The 16,496-nt window shown below is 39.0% G+C and overlaps 1 protein-coding gene across 1 annotated transcript; it reads left to right on the top strand.

The window, feature by feature from the left end:
* Positions 1-5,419: 5,419 nt before the first annotated feature.
* Positions 5,420-12,878, top strand: zpld1a (zona pellucida-like domain containing 1a). The gene is made up of 11 exons (XM_076751093.1): positions 5,420-5,548; positions 6,132-6,245; positions 6,505-6,725; positions 7,506-7,687; positions 8,570-8,642; positions 9,132-9,229; positions 10,435-10,515; positions 10,617-10,788; positions 11,634-11,736; positions 12,209-12,238; positions 12,666-12,878. The coding sequence occupies exons 2-11, from the start codon at positions 6,140-6,142 to the stop codon at positions 12,839-12,841; spliced, it is 1,242 nt and encodes a 413-aa protein (XP_076607208.1). The 5' UTR covers positions 5,420-5,548; positions 6,132-6,139; the 3' UTR covers positions 12,842-12,878.
* The last annotated feature ends 3,618 nt before the right edge of the window (positions 12,879-16,496 follow it).

Below are 16,496 nucleotides of genomic sequence, written 5' to 3'. Positions count from 1 at the left end.
GACGTGAAATTATTTGTGTGCCAATCAAACTGCTAAAGAGAGCTCTGGGTGACGGAATCCAGTCTAGATTGATTTCAGTCCAGATAAAGGATCCTCAGATCATTTTCTGCTGAGAAAGATCATTACTAGTTTTATCATACTTTGAAGCAAATACAGGAGTTTTGAGAAATAGGATTACTGTCTCCTGTGACCTTATTCAAGGGGTATATTGCCATCAAAACTGAAGTCACTGATACATTTGACCCACTAGCATTATTATGTTATATACACAAGCTAAATTTGTCAAAGTCACAGAACTTGAACTCATTCAGAACTATAGGTTACACCTCGTACACAAGCGCTCCCGTGTGATGCACAGGGCAGGGATCTAATGCACAATGCAACAAACACAGCTGTCACAAGAGGACACAGTCAATGACATATGACTCATTACTTAACATATACAATGCATATATAGTTTGACAGTGACAGTGAAAACAAAGCCAGGTCCATATAAATGCATATACAGCTGATTTTTTTTAAATGATAAACAATAAGTGCTATAACAAGATTCAGTTTAACTTCTATCTGAGGTGGCAAGGTGGCACAGTGATTACGGAATGCTAGTGATTTAATTTAAAACACTAAAACAAATAAGAATTCCTACAGTGGAGTGCAGTGGATTCAATCTACTTGTTTCCCCAGAAAATGAATACAAACTATTGTGAAAGTTGAATATTAGCTGAGAAATCTATCTAATCATTGTACACACACGCAATTATTAATCATATATCAATAGGTAGAACATTAAAGTCCCTGAAAGGAATGAGTGCGTCTAAGTTCAGTTTGTGCTGAAGATCTGCCCAGGAGAGATGATTGCATACAAGATGGTTAATTTATGTGAAAACTAATAGCAGGGGTCCTCATATTGATCCATGTGGGACACCATTAACAGCCCCTGGGGGAACTTAATTTTAAACTATCAGCAACAACAATCAGAAACCTGCCAGATATATTTGATTTGATTAGCTGTGAGCAGAATAATCAAAATTCATGGAGTGCATATTGTTCAACAATATATTAAGATCAATAGTATGAAAAACACAATGTTGGTTTTTATCAAATGAGTTTACAATGTCATCCATAACAGTGTGTATTGTGAGCAGGTCTATCTTTCTGTCTGCTGTGGCTGAAACTCATTATTTTCTTCTACAAAGGTACGCTGTTGTGAGCTGATCAGTGATTTTAAGATTTTAGGTTAGATATACACAGACACAGTTTACGTCAGTGTTACCACCCTTGTGTAATGGAACTGCATGAATTAGTTTGGATATTTTAATTTTACAAGACAAAACATGTCTAAAACAGCTTACAGTTGGCTTATTTGATTGATTTGGAATCAAATCCCTGACTTTGCTACAGTTTAGTACAACTATATTTGATAAATGGTGATATCAGGACTATTTCACTTTTGAAATCAGACTGAAATCAAGACTTATACAGGAGTGCTTGCCACACGAAAGTAATATTTTTGACCATGATAGATGCTGTATCTAGTATCTTTTCCATATCACATGATTGCATAAAGCAGATCACTGAGGGCAATGTAGCAGATTTTTTTGTACATAGTAAAAGAACACAGGGGAAAGCACAATGACAGCATAAACTTGTAGGTAATTGTGTCAGTGTAACAGTGCAATGCAGTATTTAGTATGTAACGTATTTAGACACATTAAATATAGAAAAGGAAAGACCTCCATCAGTATCAGCAGTGAAGTAAAACAAGGTCTATGACTGCAGCTTACAGATGTCAAAGCTGATCAAAAGCACATTTGCATGAGTCCTCACCGGGACAAGATGGAAACCCTGATGAATATTTATTACATTTGTACTGTGAGCCACCAGATTTATGCTCAGGTCTGAATACCAAGTCTGTTCATAATGTGAAACAGCTGGCCTTCTCACAGTGATCTTATGATTTGCAAAACATCGCTAGGAGCAAGCATCCCTGCTACCATGACAGACAGGTGGAATCGAAACAGATTCATATCATTGCGTTTTGTACCAGGGAAGGAAAGGGTGCTTGAAAATATTCCAGAGTACCAAAACCCTTATTCTATGAACTGAATATGTGTTGCTAACTAATATATGTATATATATGTGGCAAATAAAATAGTTGCAGAAATGAGAAAAGGAACAACTATTATAATAGGGTGCTCTCCACATCTTACTCCAAGTCAGGAATTTTGCACTGTAAAGACTGTAATTATGGAAGATCCTCACTTGATTTTTGTAACTCAGATGGCTGAGTCTCATATTAACTACAGCTACATTTATGCATGCCTGCATGCTTAAATTAGAAGGAATCTTTTCATGCACAGTAATGAACAGGAGGAAAGATTACAGTTCAGAGATCTTTCAATACACACATTGCTGTGTGAGAACTGTTTTCAGACAGACCTTAAACCTATCCTTTAATTAGTGCGCCTCAGAGGCAGTGGTAGGTAGATTTTGTTACCTTTGGAAAGGGTAGTTCTGTCCCCCTGTTTCCAGCCCCAAATTTTCAACTTCACCTTTAACTTCATTAAAAATATAGTTTCTCAAAACAGCCATATAGGTGAGGAGATATCACATTATACTATCTAAACCAAGGAGCAGTGCAATAAAGAGTTATGCATAGAGCCACTCAGAGGAATAGACTGCCCTACTTAATGTTTCAGGAACCTAATAAAAAAGGTTTTAAGAAACAACTAGAGCAGTCATGTGCAAATGCATTGACAATTATTGTTAATTTATGTTTTACTACCCTTTTTGTTTGTATGACATATGTCTGGTTTGATGTCATCTTATTAGTGGGGTATAATGGTAATATTGTACCTGTTTTCTTTACTGCGGGGACAAAACGTATAAAGATTTGTTGATTGATTGACTGATTTGGACCTTTTTTTAGTTCACTGGTTAATCTTCCACATTTAAACATTTTACTGTATATGTGAATAGTGACCTAAGAAAGAGTAGTTGTTGCCATGGAAGCAGGATATAGGGCTCCAAATAAACAAACAGTAAAGCACATGGAGTAATGACAAGGACATACAGCGTTTCTATTTGCTTTCTGCCTTATCACAAAGAGGTAATTCATATTCAAAATGGAGGTGCCCAGTATATGCCAGAAAATTAATTACTTCATTTAATTCAAAAGGTTTAAAAGGCTTCTTCTGTGGTGCACTGCACACATGTGGTGTGTATGGTGGTGCATTAACCAAACTCTTGAATTAAATGTTAATTAAAAGTAATTTAAATTGGAATTAGTTACACACTGTGACCATACAGTGGTTCTCCTTGTCATCTGCTACCGTGTGAAATGCTACTGGTCAAATCATACAACCTTATGCTAAGCCTGAGAGGGAGGAATCATTTCAGTGGGCACAGAAATGGACCGTGGATGCATAAATTTCATATGTCAAATGGGGAAATTTATGTTTCTTATTCACAATTGCTGTATGTTTTGAACACATTGATATTTCATTCATATGTCAGATCCTGCCTCTTCTGTGACTAGATGGAGCTTTCATTGAGTCTGTGTGTGAAAAACAACAATATTAGATTGTCAGTGTTGGAGATGAAGTGGGCAAAGCATGAGGAAGGGATCGCTGGCATACGGGTATGTAAATAGACTGAAAATGATGTTCCTGAAGAGAGGCTCTATAGTGCTTTGTTCCTGGTTCAGAGTGTGAAATTACACATTACATGCGGATGCTTTTACCAACAGAACGTATCATTTCCATGAATCCATGCATGTCCTGTAACATAACCAGCCGTAAACACACCTAAAACAGCCAATGGGAAGCTATGCTTTCACCTATTCTTCAAAGAGCACTTAGGGTGTAGCCATAAGTAGACCTGAGTGATGTGGTTTGACAATGTCAATCTGTCCATTTGTGCAAGGTGATGAAAAGCTTCAAAATGGTATCTGTAGCCTCCATGGATGTCATATTCTATGGATTAAGATGCTCTCCAACTGATAAGACCAACTGGCTCTAATTATCAGGCATAAGGAGCAATGAAGTGAGTTCTGGATAATTGAGGTGCTCTGGCACTCTAGATGACTATCAGTCTGCAGTGAAGCGATGTACTATTTCCAGTTTTTGACCAAGATTATTGTAATTACAATTTATCTGGATTAGCAAAGTCCATAGAGATAAGACTTTGCAATTCCCAGCTTTCAGTACTCAATTTTCAAGACAGCTCTCCAAGAGAATATCAGAGCAGTGAAGGAACACGAATGTCTTGAGCCGCGGAGGATCACTTCTGTCCAGTGGTTTGCATTGGCTGCTTCAACAAGACGTTTTAAACAGGAAGACCTTGGTGGACAGAGGATCACAAATGTTGGCTGAACACCCTTGAACAATGGATTTTAGCTACTGCTGAAGCTTTGAAGAACTGATGAACACCAAAGACACCCTTAATCAGGTGGGATAAACAAGGTAAGGGCAGATTATACCAAATAAACTGTACACTAATGAATTCAGAAAAAAAAAACACAAAATGCAAATTGCTTAATCTTTATCCATTCTGACAGCTGATGATGCAGTGCAGGACAGATAGTTAAGAAGCTTCGACAGAGGCAAACCTTTACTGAAGCTAGTGTGGAAATATCATGTGATGACAGTGATGACAGTTCTCTGTGGAGAGGAAAAGTACATGTGCGTGGATTTTCAAACAGTCAACAGAGAGAAAGCAAACAAGTGGCTCTTTTGTTTGCCATTAGACCTAAAGTGAGAGGTTTGCTCGAAACTGCAATCTCCTTTTCATCTCATGTTCCATATTCACAGGATCCCTGTTTGTGCTCTGTTGGGTTCACACTGTGTCAAGCCCGTCTCATATACTGCTGTCCATATGGAAGATGTAACAGTGAGGACGGGCTAATCCCTTGAAACTCCATGAACTTTGCTTTCTTTTTCTTTGCTCTTTATGTGTCCTGTAACCAGGAATCAAAGTTCGGGGGTCAGGTGGGAGGCCGGCAGCAGCTCGCAGCCCCTCCAAGCAGATTGCCTGCTGCTGTGCTGACTGAGGACTGCTGCACACAAAGCATGAAAAGTGTGGATTCCCGGGGCCAAGGGCCCGCGTGGTGGGCTCTGCACTCCCCGACCAGCCTGGGGAGAAAGGAACGGCTCAGTCAGCAGGCTTGGGCCACTGGAGCGATGAAAAGATAATTCTCCCCCCCACTGCCACTGGACCTCATGCGGCGTCAAACCATTTGTGAGCGGTGACACAGCCAGATTGGGCCGAAAGGATATGAGTGGGAAACTTCAAAACCTGCTCATGTTTCTGCGAACGTGAAAGGATTTGTATAACACATTCAGATTTGATGGACTTTCCCATGTTCACTCTGGACAGCCCTTTTTTGTTGACATGTTCAAATAATGAATCTCTTATGTGTAAGATCCCTTTTCCCCCCCTGCTCCTGAGTCCTGTTTCTAGTTGTCTGGTAGGGATGCTGTGCGGACCATTCCATCGTCTGTCCCAAGCTTATGGAGAACCGCTGACTCGCTGGCTTCCAGGAACCAGGGTGAGTGGTTCGACCTCCAACAGGGCAATGATCTGCCTTTTTACCTTAAGCTGTCAGGAACAACACTGTCTGCTGTCGGAGCTAGAGGTTAACTGCAAACTTGCTGCAATTGCTCCTTTAATTTAGCCGATTCCTCAAGACTGAGACTCTGTATCTGTGACTGACAACAATTATGTGATAAGAGGTTTTCACAGGACAATGAGATGTGCACACAGAGATAAGTCATTATACTTTATGAAATGACTGGAGTTATCTACAGTGCATTATCCTGCATCATTTCTTATAACGTTGATGCCAAAGCTGCAGGTGTTCAAAGACAATTCAATGTGACATTTGTCTGCATTGATTCTGCTTGTCAGGCATGTGAAAGATGTTCTTCTGAGGTCAAAACTGTTACGAGATAGCTGAGATCTTTTGGGAGAATCCTCCCCTCTGACACTAGTACAGAAAAAAAATGTTTAACATTATGATGGATTTCACTTCCTGTTGTCCCCACCTTTAAAGATTATATGTTCTGGAATAGCAGTTAAAGTGCATACAATGGATTTCTGACATTAAGTATCATTTTTCTGCTCTGTTTCAGGTGCTGAAATGGAACATATACTTTTGATTCTTTTAATATTTAGTAAGGTCTTATCAGTTGGAGCTCAATTTAATGGATACAACTGTGACGCCAACTTTCACAGCCGCTTCCCTGGTGAGCAACTCCACGAAACTGACACAGATTCACACTTTTATTTTCCAGAATTACTCGATGGAATTTACATGTGATTATCTTTTTAACGGAAAGCTCTCCTCAAGCTAGTTACATACCCCAAAGAGCAGATGACATTTTTCTGATTTGAACAAAATTTAAGATAGTGGTTTTGGACTGGAGTCTATATAACAAGATATCTTGTGACTCGTTTCTCTGTCTGTATACACCCATCTGTGGTTTGTGTGTGTGTCCCCTGCAGCCGAGAGGGATATCAGTGTGTACTGTGGGGTGCAGACCATCACCCTCAAGATCAACTTCTGCCCCGTCCTCTTTTCCGGCTACACCGACACTGACCTGGCCCTCAATGGTCGCCATGGAGACGCTCACTGTCGCGGATTCATCAATAATAACACCTTTCCCACCGTTGTAATCTTCAGCATCAGCCTGGCCACGCTGGAGTCCTGTGGCAATTCCCTGGTGGTAAGAAGAACAGGAATTGTGTAATCGTTTTACAGATTTGACAGCATTGCTGTCAACATCACTGGCACTGCACACTGCTGATAAAGGAGTTTGATTTGGTTCTTAAGCAGGTAATGTCGTTGTTCAAGTAAGACCTATCAGAAATATCAATAGCTTTGAGAAAATATTGTTCATTCAAAAAAAAAAAAAAATGACTGTAAAAAGTGAATAATGGAGGTTTTGTGTTGTGATTCATAAAATCACTCATGGTCTTAGATGACTGCAGTTATCTTTATAACATTTTGTATGCTAACTAATACAGGCAGAACAAATACAAACTGAAGCTGAAAACTTTAAAAACAGCAAAAAGCCTCCCAGCAGTCAGCCTGCTGTCCCATTCACAGTTTCAATGTTTTGATGTTGTTGAAGTTGTGTTTATGCTGCATGGGAATGAAGTCCAGCGCTCGTTATCTCGGTGAAGGAGCTGCTGTGGGATCCTAGACGGCCTGTCAGGATGATGAGTGAAAAACAATTCTTTAAACAGTTTAAAGAGAATCTTTGCTGACTGAGCTGTCTCTCACCCGTGTTTTTGCTGGGTTGAGCACGATCGAACGAGACAGCTCCTGAAGGATCCCTTCTCAGATACGGAGGGACTGAGCTGGGGATTTAATGTGGTGCATTAGTATGTTTAGTGCTATGTCTGATGGTATCAACTTCTGTGCAGTGTGCCCACAGTGAGATAATGGTGGCAAGTAAGAGAGCCAGGAGGAGTAATACCCACACTGATATTGTTTGCTGCAGGTCTCCACAGCTCAAGGACCAAACGCTTATGGGAATCTGTCACTGGTCCAGATTGGAAACATTTCAGGGTATATCGACACACCGGATCCCCCCACCATTATTAGCTACCTGCCAGGTCTGCTGTATAAGTTCAGCTGCAGTTACCCGCTGGAATACCTGGTCAACAACACACAGCTGGCCTCGTAAGTCTCATTCACATTATCACTTCCACTTAAATTGGGTTAAATGTGCTCAAGTGGAGTGCTACAGAGGGCCAACAAGGCATTCATCGAAATGAGTAAAACTAATTGTTGTTGCTATTGGCTTCAAAAATCTTACACTGTGGGACAAGAAAAAGTGTATGTGCTGTGTAGTTTTTGCTGACTCTATCAGAGGGATGTTCATTCATCTCTGTGACCATTTGTGAGGCTGTAGTTTGCAATAATGTCCATTTTTTCATTATGCCAATCGACTGAGCAAAATAAACGAAACACCTCCAATATATAATAAATACAGTAGTACTAAATATCTGTTATTTTGTCTGACAAGGACAAATTATGGGCCAATGGACAAAATGTTAAAGTAAAAAATGGTCAAAGTATAAAGCATTCAGAGACAGCATCACCACAAAATGTTACCTTCAACATGACCAGTAAACAAATCTGAACAAGAGCTATTTTATATCGAACAAAAGGTACAAAACCAGTACCTGAATCTGGTGAGGAAAAAAATATATAAGAAAGGGAAAAAAGTTTAATGAAAATAGAGTTTTTTTTTAAAATCAGAATTTCATGTTGAAGATTCTAAAAGGCTGTCTGGAATCTGCACAGTACGTTCAGGATATGCTGTAAAAACATTGTGTATGTCAACAAAATACAGGCTGAATAAACAAACGCGAGTGAATTTAGGTATGGTTTGAAGGTATTTCTTTATTAGTATTGTGAATATTAGTAAGTGTGTTTACAGAATTATCTGATATATAAAAGATGCAAATGTCTGCATCAGACAAATTTCACCCTTCCACCCCACCGCTCATCTTTCAAAACAGTTTTTGGCAGCTTTAATCTTTTTTATTTTTATTGAAGGTCAGCTGCTGCAATCTCAGTGAAGGACAGCAACGGTACTTTCATCAGCACATTGAATCTACTGCTGTACAATGTAAGTTCACATCAACTGAGTCTAAACATCTGTTATGTTGCTGCACTTCACAGCTGAGGCTGTTGCGCTGGAGACAAAGCTACATATCAAAGCTGTACTTAGTCAGCATGCATAAAATAACAGAAGAGGCTCTGCAGCAATCTGTACCTTTTACATCTGTAATTCCAATGACTTCTGAGAACGATGATGCACGTATGAGACGGAGAGAGACTCACAAAACCTTTTATGCAGATCAAATAGGCAGCAAATTACCTTTAATCCTGTAATTGGAGAAGATTAAACTCAATTTACTCTCAGTTCATTTCAAATCTTGTGCTAACTCAAGTCAATTTGAACCAAGCACCATTAAATGGGATTCTATGGAAACCAGATGACAGATATGTGGAATTTATGAGCTATAGTGAAACTGAATAAAACTCTCTCAACAATGAAAACAGCAATGAAAGGAAAGACCCTGGAAATATGCTGAAACACTTTGTTTATGTACAGGACTCGTCATACATTCAGCAGCTGTCCATCCCCATGGCAGGACTGACCCTGAAGACGCGGGTGTTTGCAGCTGTAAAAGCTTCTAACCTGGACAGGAGGTATTCAGTCAATATTGAGCCATTCCATCTGAATAAATCACCAGCAAATACAGTTTTTCATTTGGTTTTTCAGCAGAGGCAGCAGAGAGTAGCATGTCACTTTATATTGTATTATTTTAACAGAAATAATGCAATTAGTACAAGTACAAAGTAACAAGCCCACATGTATAATTACTGTGCAGAGCGATACACAGAGCTGTAAAATGACATGATATTCAGATGCCATAGAAACAGAGTAAGGATTTCTGGCACAACTTCACCTACTTTCAAAGTGCACAGAGAAGCGAAAATGTCTGAAATGGTCAAAACTGACCATGTCCAAATTTAGTTTTGCAGAATGTTGCTCGGATTACTTTTCTATTGACATATTGAAGAAATGTTATTTGTTACCATACAGGATTAGCTATGATGCAAAATGTTGATATTGAATAAAGATTAAATAGAATGTTCACCCACAACCTACTTTATTTGCTTTCCTATGATATTAGTTAAGGTCAGGGAAAGACGATGGTCTTGGTAAAGATCCCTTGAAACAATAGTTCATATCTCATACGTTTGAAAAGTTCAATTACCTCAATGACAATTCTTGCTCCTTCTCCCTCACTGAAAAATTCTGAATCAATGGATATCCAAATTTTGTTCATTTCAAAAGTTTTTATCAAAATCAGTACAGTGGAGCTCAAACATCCAAGTGAAAGAACAATTAACAAAAGACATTTTTGACTAGGGGGAGACTTTAAATTCTTAAAAAGTCAAAAGTGACTTGAAGACATGATATATACTTTACTAATATTTGACTACCGTCTTTTCCAACCTTAACCAAAGGGCTTATGTTGACTGTAAATGTGAACCCTGGTCTCTGGTGTCAGACCTCTTCCATCCACGCTGACCATCTGCCTTTGACTCATGTGTGGTAGATAAATGTAAGACTTCCTACACTTGAAACAACTTTGGCAAGGAACATTGTTCAGACAGCAACATTTTCCTACCAAACATAACAGGGGAAATCAACTGTGTATAGATTTCTAGGAGATAGGGTTGTGTCACATGGTAGTTCTCTCTATTGAAAATACAATCATTTTGGTGCTGTACTTCTTCTCGCCTATCAGGAGAATTGAGCAATGTGCCACAAAGTGTCTGAGTATCCCTTTACATCTACATGACTCCACTTGCCTCAGGATTGACTATTTTTTACTGTTGAATAGATGGAACATTCTAATGGACTACTGTTACACCACACCTTCTGGAAACCCTAACGATGACCTCCGCTATGATCTTTTCTTTAGGTAACTCCAATTTGAAAACAGATCTATATTATTGTTCAGCTCTGCTGTTTCTCTTGCTCTCCTTTCTAATAATACTTTTGAATTTTCTCTCTCTGAGCCAGCTGTGAAAAAGATCCCCAGACCACTGTCTTTGAAAATGGGAAGAGCCAAATGGGCCGCTTTGCCTTCGAAGTATTCCGCTTTGTTAAGCACAAAAACCAGAAGATGTCCACTGTCTTCCTGCACTGTGTCACCAAGCTGTGTCGAGCAGATGACTGCCCTATGCTCATGCCAGTGAGACTAACACAGAACACCTTCACACTGTAACACCCATATTTTGTCAGCATCTCTTTTAAACCCATCTACAGCTTTGTTTCACAAGGGGTAGCATGTGACAGAGAGACTTTGCCTGGATTCACCTGCTTAGTTTTCAGACATTCACTCAGACTCATTGTGGTACAAAGTTAACTAAATGCATTTCCATATAGATATAGATATGAGTACATTTATTTGATCGTTTTTCTGTTAATCCATCTGTACTTTTGTTAGGTAGGATTTTTTTTTTTTTTTTTACATTGTTGTACTGGTAACTAAGTAAAGGGTTAGGGTAAGGTTAGGGGATTATACTGCAACGCTTTTTGCACCACTGGTAACCATACATCAAAGTTTATATGGTATCTTGAAGTGTTCAGTGACCTGCTGGCTTGTCGGTCCTCAAAGTTAATCTTGTGATATTGTGAGATGTTCTTACAGAGCAGATGATTTATATTCCTGCAGCCTAAGTGACTGTCTGATTTCCTGCTCACATTTCCAAAAAATGCTTTATTTGGGCCTAATTGACAGAATCTGCAAACTGCTTGTAATCTATGGTTGGGCCAGTGCAGCAGATAACCAGAGTAAGCCAGTATACTCTAAGGAGACACTGGGCTGCTCATTCAGAGGTGCATCCAGTGTTTGCTATGTTTAAATGCAAACATCAAATTTAATATGACAATATAAACCAGAACAGCTCTAACATTACACATTATACACACATTAACCATCCAGAGCGTGTCTCGTAAACGCCTTATCATGAGAGAGTGGAACACCTCAGCAGGGTTTCAGTCTGCCACCATATCTCCATATGTATTTTTTCATAGATCTGTGGCAGCAGGAAAAAGAGAGATGTCTCAGAAGGAAAGGAATCAAACGGCGCATTTGGGAACGCCGTCCTGACTGCCGGGCCCATCATCACTCGGAGTGGTACAGTTTGATAACACACTCTTCCTCTGTTGTTCCTTTTCCTCTGCATCTGTTTCCCACATACCAATCTTCTCTTCCTGATATTATCCAAACTGTACCGTTACTATCAGTGGAGGCTTCTTACCTAAAACATAATAGACTACAACGCCATGAACGCTTTTAATTCGTCCAGCTGTACAATTCTTCTTCTTTGCTGTGATTTCTAACAGTTCTGCAAGCTGTGTAAGTCTGCACTGATTTCCTGTTTGGATGTATTAAAACGTACTTGAGTGTGTCAGCTCAAGGTTTGACTCTGGGGTGTTGGCTGATGATAACAACTTATCTGGATGACCTTGATAGCCAGAGACCACCTGAAAGCATCCTGCTGACTTATGTACTGCACAAGAAATGAACAACACACAAGTAAAGTTTACTGTACTGAATACAATCTATTGCTGTTTCCCGTAAATGTCCTTTACTGTTTTTTTCACAGATGAAACACCAACCAACAACTCTCAGCTGGGTAAGTCTTACATTTTGTTCAATGGCTATTGAAAACCCCCACCGACACCAGCAAATTCACACAGGTGGAGACAGCAAAAGCAATTGATTAAATGTGGTACAAAGCAAAGAGAGTGTGTTTTTTCCATTGAGAAAGAGTGCAGGAGTTGATCCTGTGCTCCAAAACGCAGCATGTCTTATGGCTTTATTATATTCTGGTCTGTTTGACTCTAATAACAGTGAAGAAATTGGTATCTCTGGTGTTTGATGGATTCTCCTTCCCCTGATTGTTGATTATTTCATTCCCACTGTTTTGGACCGCTGAATCATTTCTACTATCAAACACACACAATTTCTGTATGGGGATTTTCATAATTGAGATGAATTTAAGAGTATTGAAAAGACGGTAGAACAGATTTGATTGTTTCTTTGTGTTTGTGCTGCCATAGCCCATCTGAAAGCTCCAGTGTTTCAGATGAACACAGTGACAAGCGCGCTCATCTCAGGTGTGATAATCCTGGGCGTCATGAGCATTTGCTTCTTCATCTTCTCCCTCACCCTCCTGAAAGGCAAGAGCACTCCTGTCAGCAGCCTGTCCGGAGTCCGCAACCCAGCCTTCAACTGACTGCCTGAACTGAACTCATTGCAGACACTCCTCCAAAACTGACAGTGATAAGTGAGGGGAAAGCAACACATGTGACATGATGTTTGTGCATGTAGTCATTTTACAGGAGAATAAAAGCTAAACGTTGATTTAGAAAATTGTTAACAGGTCTGTACAATGTGCATTAGTGTAGAAGTAAAGCAGGACTTTTTATATGTTTTCTGTACTTTGTGTTCCAACCATCTGGCAGGCTAGGTCTCAACCTGCATGTGATCATTTATCGTGCAGTTTTAACCCACATAGCGGGGACACTCACAACTTAATTCAATACCTCAGCTACACAGCTTTCATTTGCAGGGTATAGGGTCAATTGCAAGGCTTACAGTATATTACAATATTGCATGATCTAATGGTAAAACTCACACTTTCTGCTAAGAGGCCAAAATATAAGAACAGTTCATTGAACACATAACTTGAGAAAATGAGGGAAAGTCCACTATATTAAAGTAAAGGTTAAACCTTGGATCAAGTGATTAAATAGGCAATCAGGAAGTTTCAGGCTCAGATGTTAAGATTAAGTTTTCTTGAGATGAAATCTAACTTTTAAAAGTATATTTATGTTATAATTGGAATAAATGTTTAATTTATTAATATTGTTACATATTAGAGGGGTAGTGTGGTGATTAAACAATTAATAGGTCTTTCTACCTATATGTGTAGTTCACTCACTCAATTTGAATATTTTATTCAATGTGGCAGCAATAAACTTGTTTGGTAAGTTTCATTTGTACATGCACCCAATGTAATTGTGTATAAATTTCCCAAAATGTGTTCTTAAAATGCCATTGATTACCTACTCCTGAAATGTGCAAATTGTGTACAATTGTACATATTGCAAACATTGCACTTTGACTTGTGATTAAAACTTGCCCGGTGTCATATTTCTAAACATACAGTATGAATTTCTTCATAAACTCACCTGGAGAGTTACAGTCAGAGACGATAGGAGACTGACAGTGAAGTCAGATGTCTTTTAATTACACAACACAAAAACAAAATGTGAAAAAAAGAAGCAATCTCCTATTTGCATCAACCTTGCAAACGACATCATGTGATAACTTATTTAATAATATGTTAATAACATAACCTGACCAGGGAAAAAGAATTCTACAAATGAGTCTGCTTTTTTTTTTTTTTTTTTAATCAGCTAAAGAGTCAGATATTTTTTTCAGATTTGTTAGAGCCGAAAAGCTCAACTAGAGGAAAAAGAATATTAGATTTAGATTGATCAGATGGACACAAACATGAATGACAATGGTTGGTCTGTAACTGCTGGTTGTGTTAACAAGCAACTATCGATATGATGATATGTCAATGTTGTTTTCACAACTTGTTTCCATTGCCCCCAAGTGGCCAAAAAGCAGCTACTGCAGATTTAAATGTTTGTTTGTTACCAGCTTAAATACATTTGAATGACTCAATGAATTTGGTGTTGACAGGTGTTGGGAGGTGTAAGACAGACTTCACTTTGGGTAGTAAGAATTGCGAATTACGGTATTAGACAGTAGAAGTGTGTTCAGTGCATATGGGAATGAATCTTTAGTACAAATCTTTCAAGTGAAGTGACTACACTGAATCACCACTGTCACTGAATGAATCAGTAGCTTTAAACAGTGTTGCTCCCCTCCCTGTTACTGAGAGCACTGCTGTTAGCTAAGCCGTGATGCACAACATGTGAGAGGTAAATAACCTTAATTATTATGAACGCTGGAACCAGCTTGCCTTGCTCTATTAAACAATCTAAAATGTACCTGGTGCTTGATCTTCTCTGACTGTGGGGTGGCAGCGACTTCCTGGAATCTTGCCATTGCTGTAAGGTTGCCAAGCAACCAGTGGAGAATCCAGTAAGTCATTGTGCCTGGCCTCTCTGTCATGAGAATTAGGTCCAGCGTGTACCTCCCTGTAAAACCACATCCTGTCATTTCTAAATTCTGATTGTGTACAGATTAAACAAATCTGGGGAGTTTTAGAAGTCCTATAGGTGTTGTAGGGCCTGGCTAACTGTTCCTCCTGCTTCTAGATTGACTCAGAGTTCATGGTTCTCATAGCCCCATCTTTGTAGGTCTCAGTGCTTTCACTTTTCACCACTCATAAGAGTAGGAGGTGGACAATAAAGCATGGCAGACCTGTTACTGTTCAATATGACCTGACTTCTCTTTAAGAATCCAGACATCTCCTTGGTTGGTCTAATACACCTAATACACTAGCTATAATAACCTCTTCAGTCAGTACAAACATTATGAATTGAATTCACCCCGAAAAGACTTTGTTGTTCCTTTTCCTTCTAAACAAACCCAGAGGAGCTGGCACATTTTGTACCTTTACAGTGGGAATCTGTTGCTATGTGCCACAGAGAGTATGCAGGTTTTGTTCTTGACCAACTCTAATCAACACTACTCTGGTGAACTTTATTCTCTTCAGTCAATGGTTGGCTAATCAGTCACCTGGTGTGGCGTTCAAAATACAAGAGGCAACTAGGTCAATGAGAATTATTCAGCTATTGTGTTATTTGTAATTTTTACACATTCATACTGGATAAAGTTTAACTATAGGTGGTTATTATGAAGCATATAATATAATAATATGACCCAATATTTTACACAATGTACAGTGACAGAAATCCTTGTGGATCCACAGTATAACAGGACACTGTGCATTGTTTTGGTTTATCTGCTGGAAAGGTCACCTAGATAAGGTTATCCAGAGAGCTACACCCACCTATTATCTTCAACAAGAGAAACTGATGGTCAAATCGTTTAGTGTGTCTTCTCACATTTTCCTCAATGTAAACGGAAGCAATCATGTGTCTATCATCTATTAGCGATTTAAGTGGCAACACTTTGGTAAACCCTTAGCAACTTACAGTACACTGTTTTTATGAGGCAAATTTGGGTTTTTCCTCCAAAAATGGAAATACTTTTGAAATGCTTTTGTAATATATTGAGCAACACAACATTCAACCTGCTTGAGCTGAGCTGTATATACCTATGTTCCTCTGATAACAATGACTTCTATTGACTGTATTGAGTCATTTCAAATTGTCCCTATATTATTTCACTTGTAATGGAAATCAAAAACATAAAACCACTTTAAAAATGATTGTATCCTCTGAATTTTGACTGTCAAATGTGATTGGTCATACATCGTGTAAAAAACAAAACAAAAAAAAATAGCACCTCACAAGGACTCAGCCCACTTTCCTCCTCCTTCATGGCTACTGTTGGTTAACTGCCTCCACAAGGAGATAATCATCAACTTATTGTACAAAAGGATTTGCATTATATGTGAATCCTGTGGATAGAAAGGATTCTCACATGAACAATCTGGACACAACCCTCATAATCTAAAAAAACTTTTGGGGGGGTGAGCCGTGTTGTATTGCACATAGTGTGACCCTATTAAATGAAAAGATGTTGTTAGATTGAACTATAATTCTATTTGAACATTAACATTTGAGGATAGTATATATTTGATAAATTCTTCTTCCTCATGTCTGGCCATCTTCTATATCAGGTCTTTCCAGTTGTTGGCACGGCAGCATGGCCAGGTCATCTCTGGTACATTGTGGAGCTTGGGTACATGATGTGTTCCATGATTTGGGATTCTCCACACACAC

This window comes from Chaetodon auriga, chromosome 15, assembly GCF_051107435.1.
Source record: "Chaetodon auriga isolate fChaAug3 chromosome 15, fChaAug3.hap1, whole genome shotgun sequence".
Taxonomy (NCBI): Eukaryota; Metazoa; Chordata; class Actinopteri; order Chaetodontiformes; family Chaetodontidae; genus Chaetodon; species Chaetodon auriga.
Note: the sequence above shows the minus strand (reverse complement) of the source record. Positions and strands in the feature narration are given on the sequence as shown.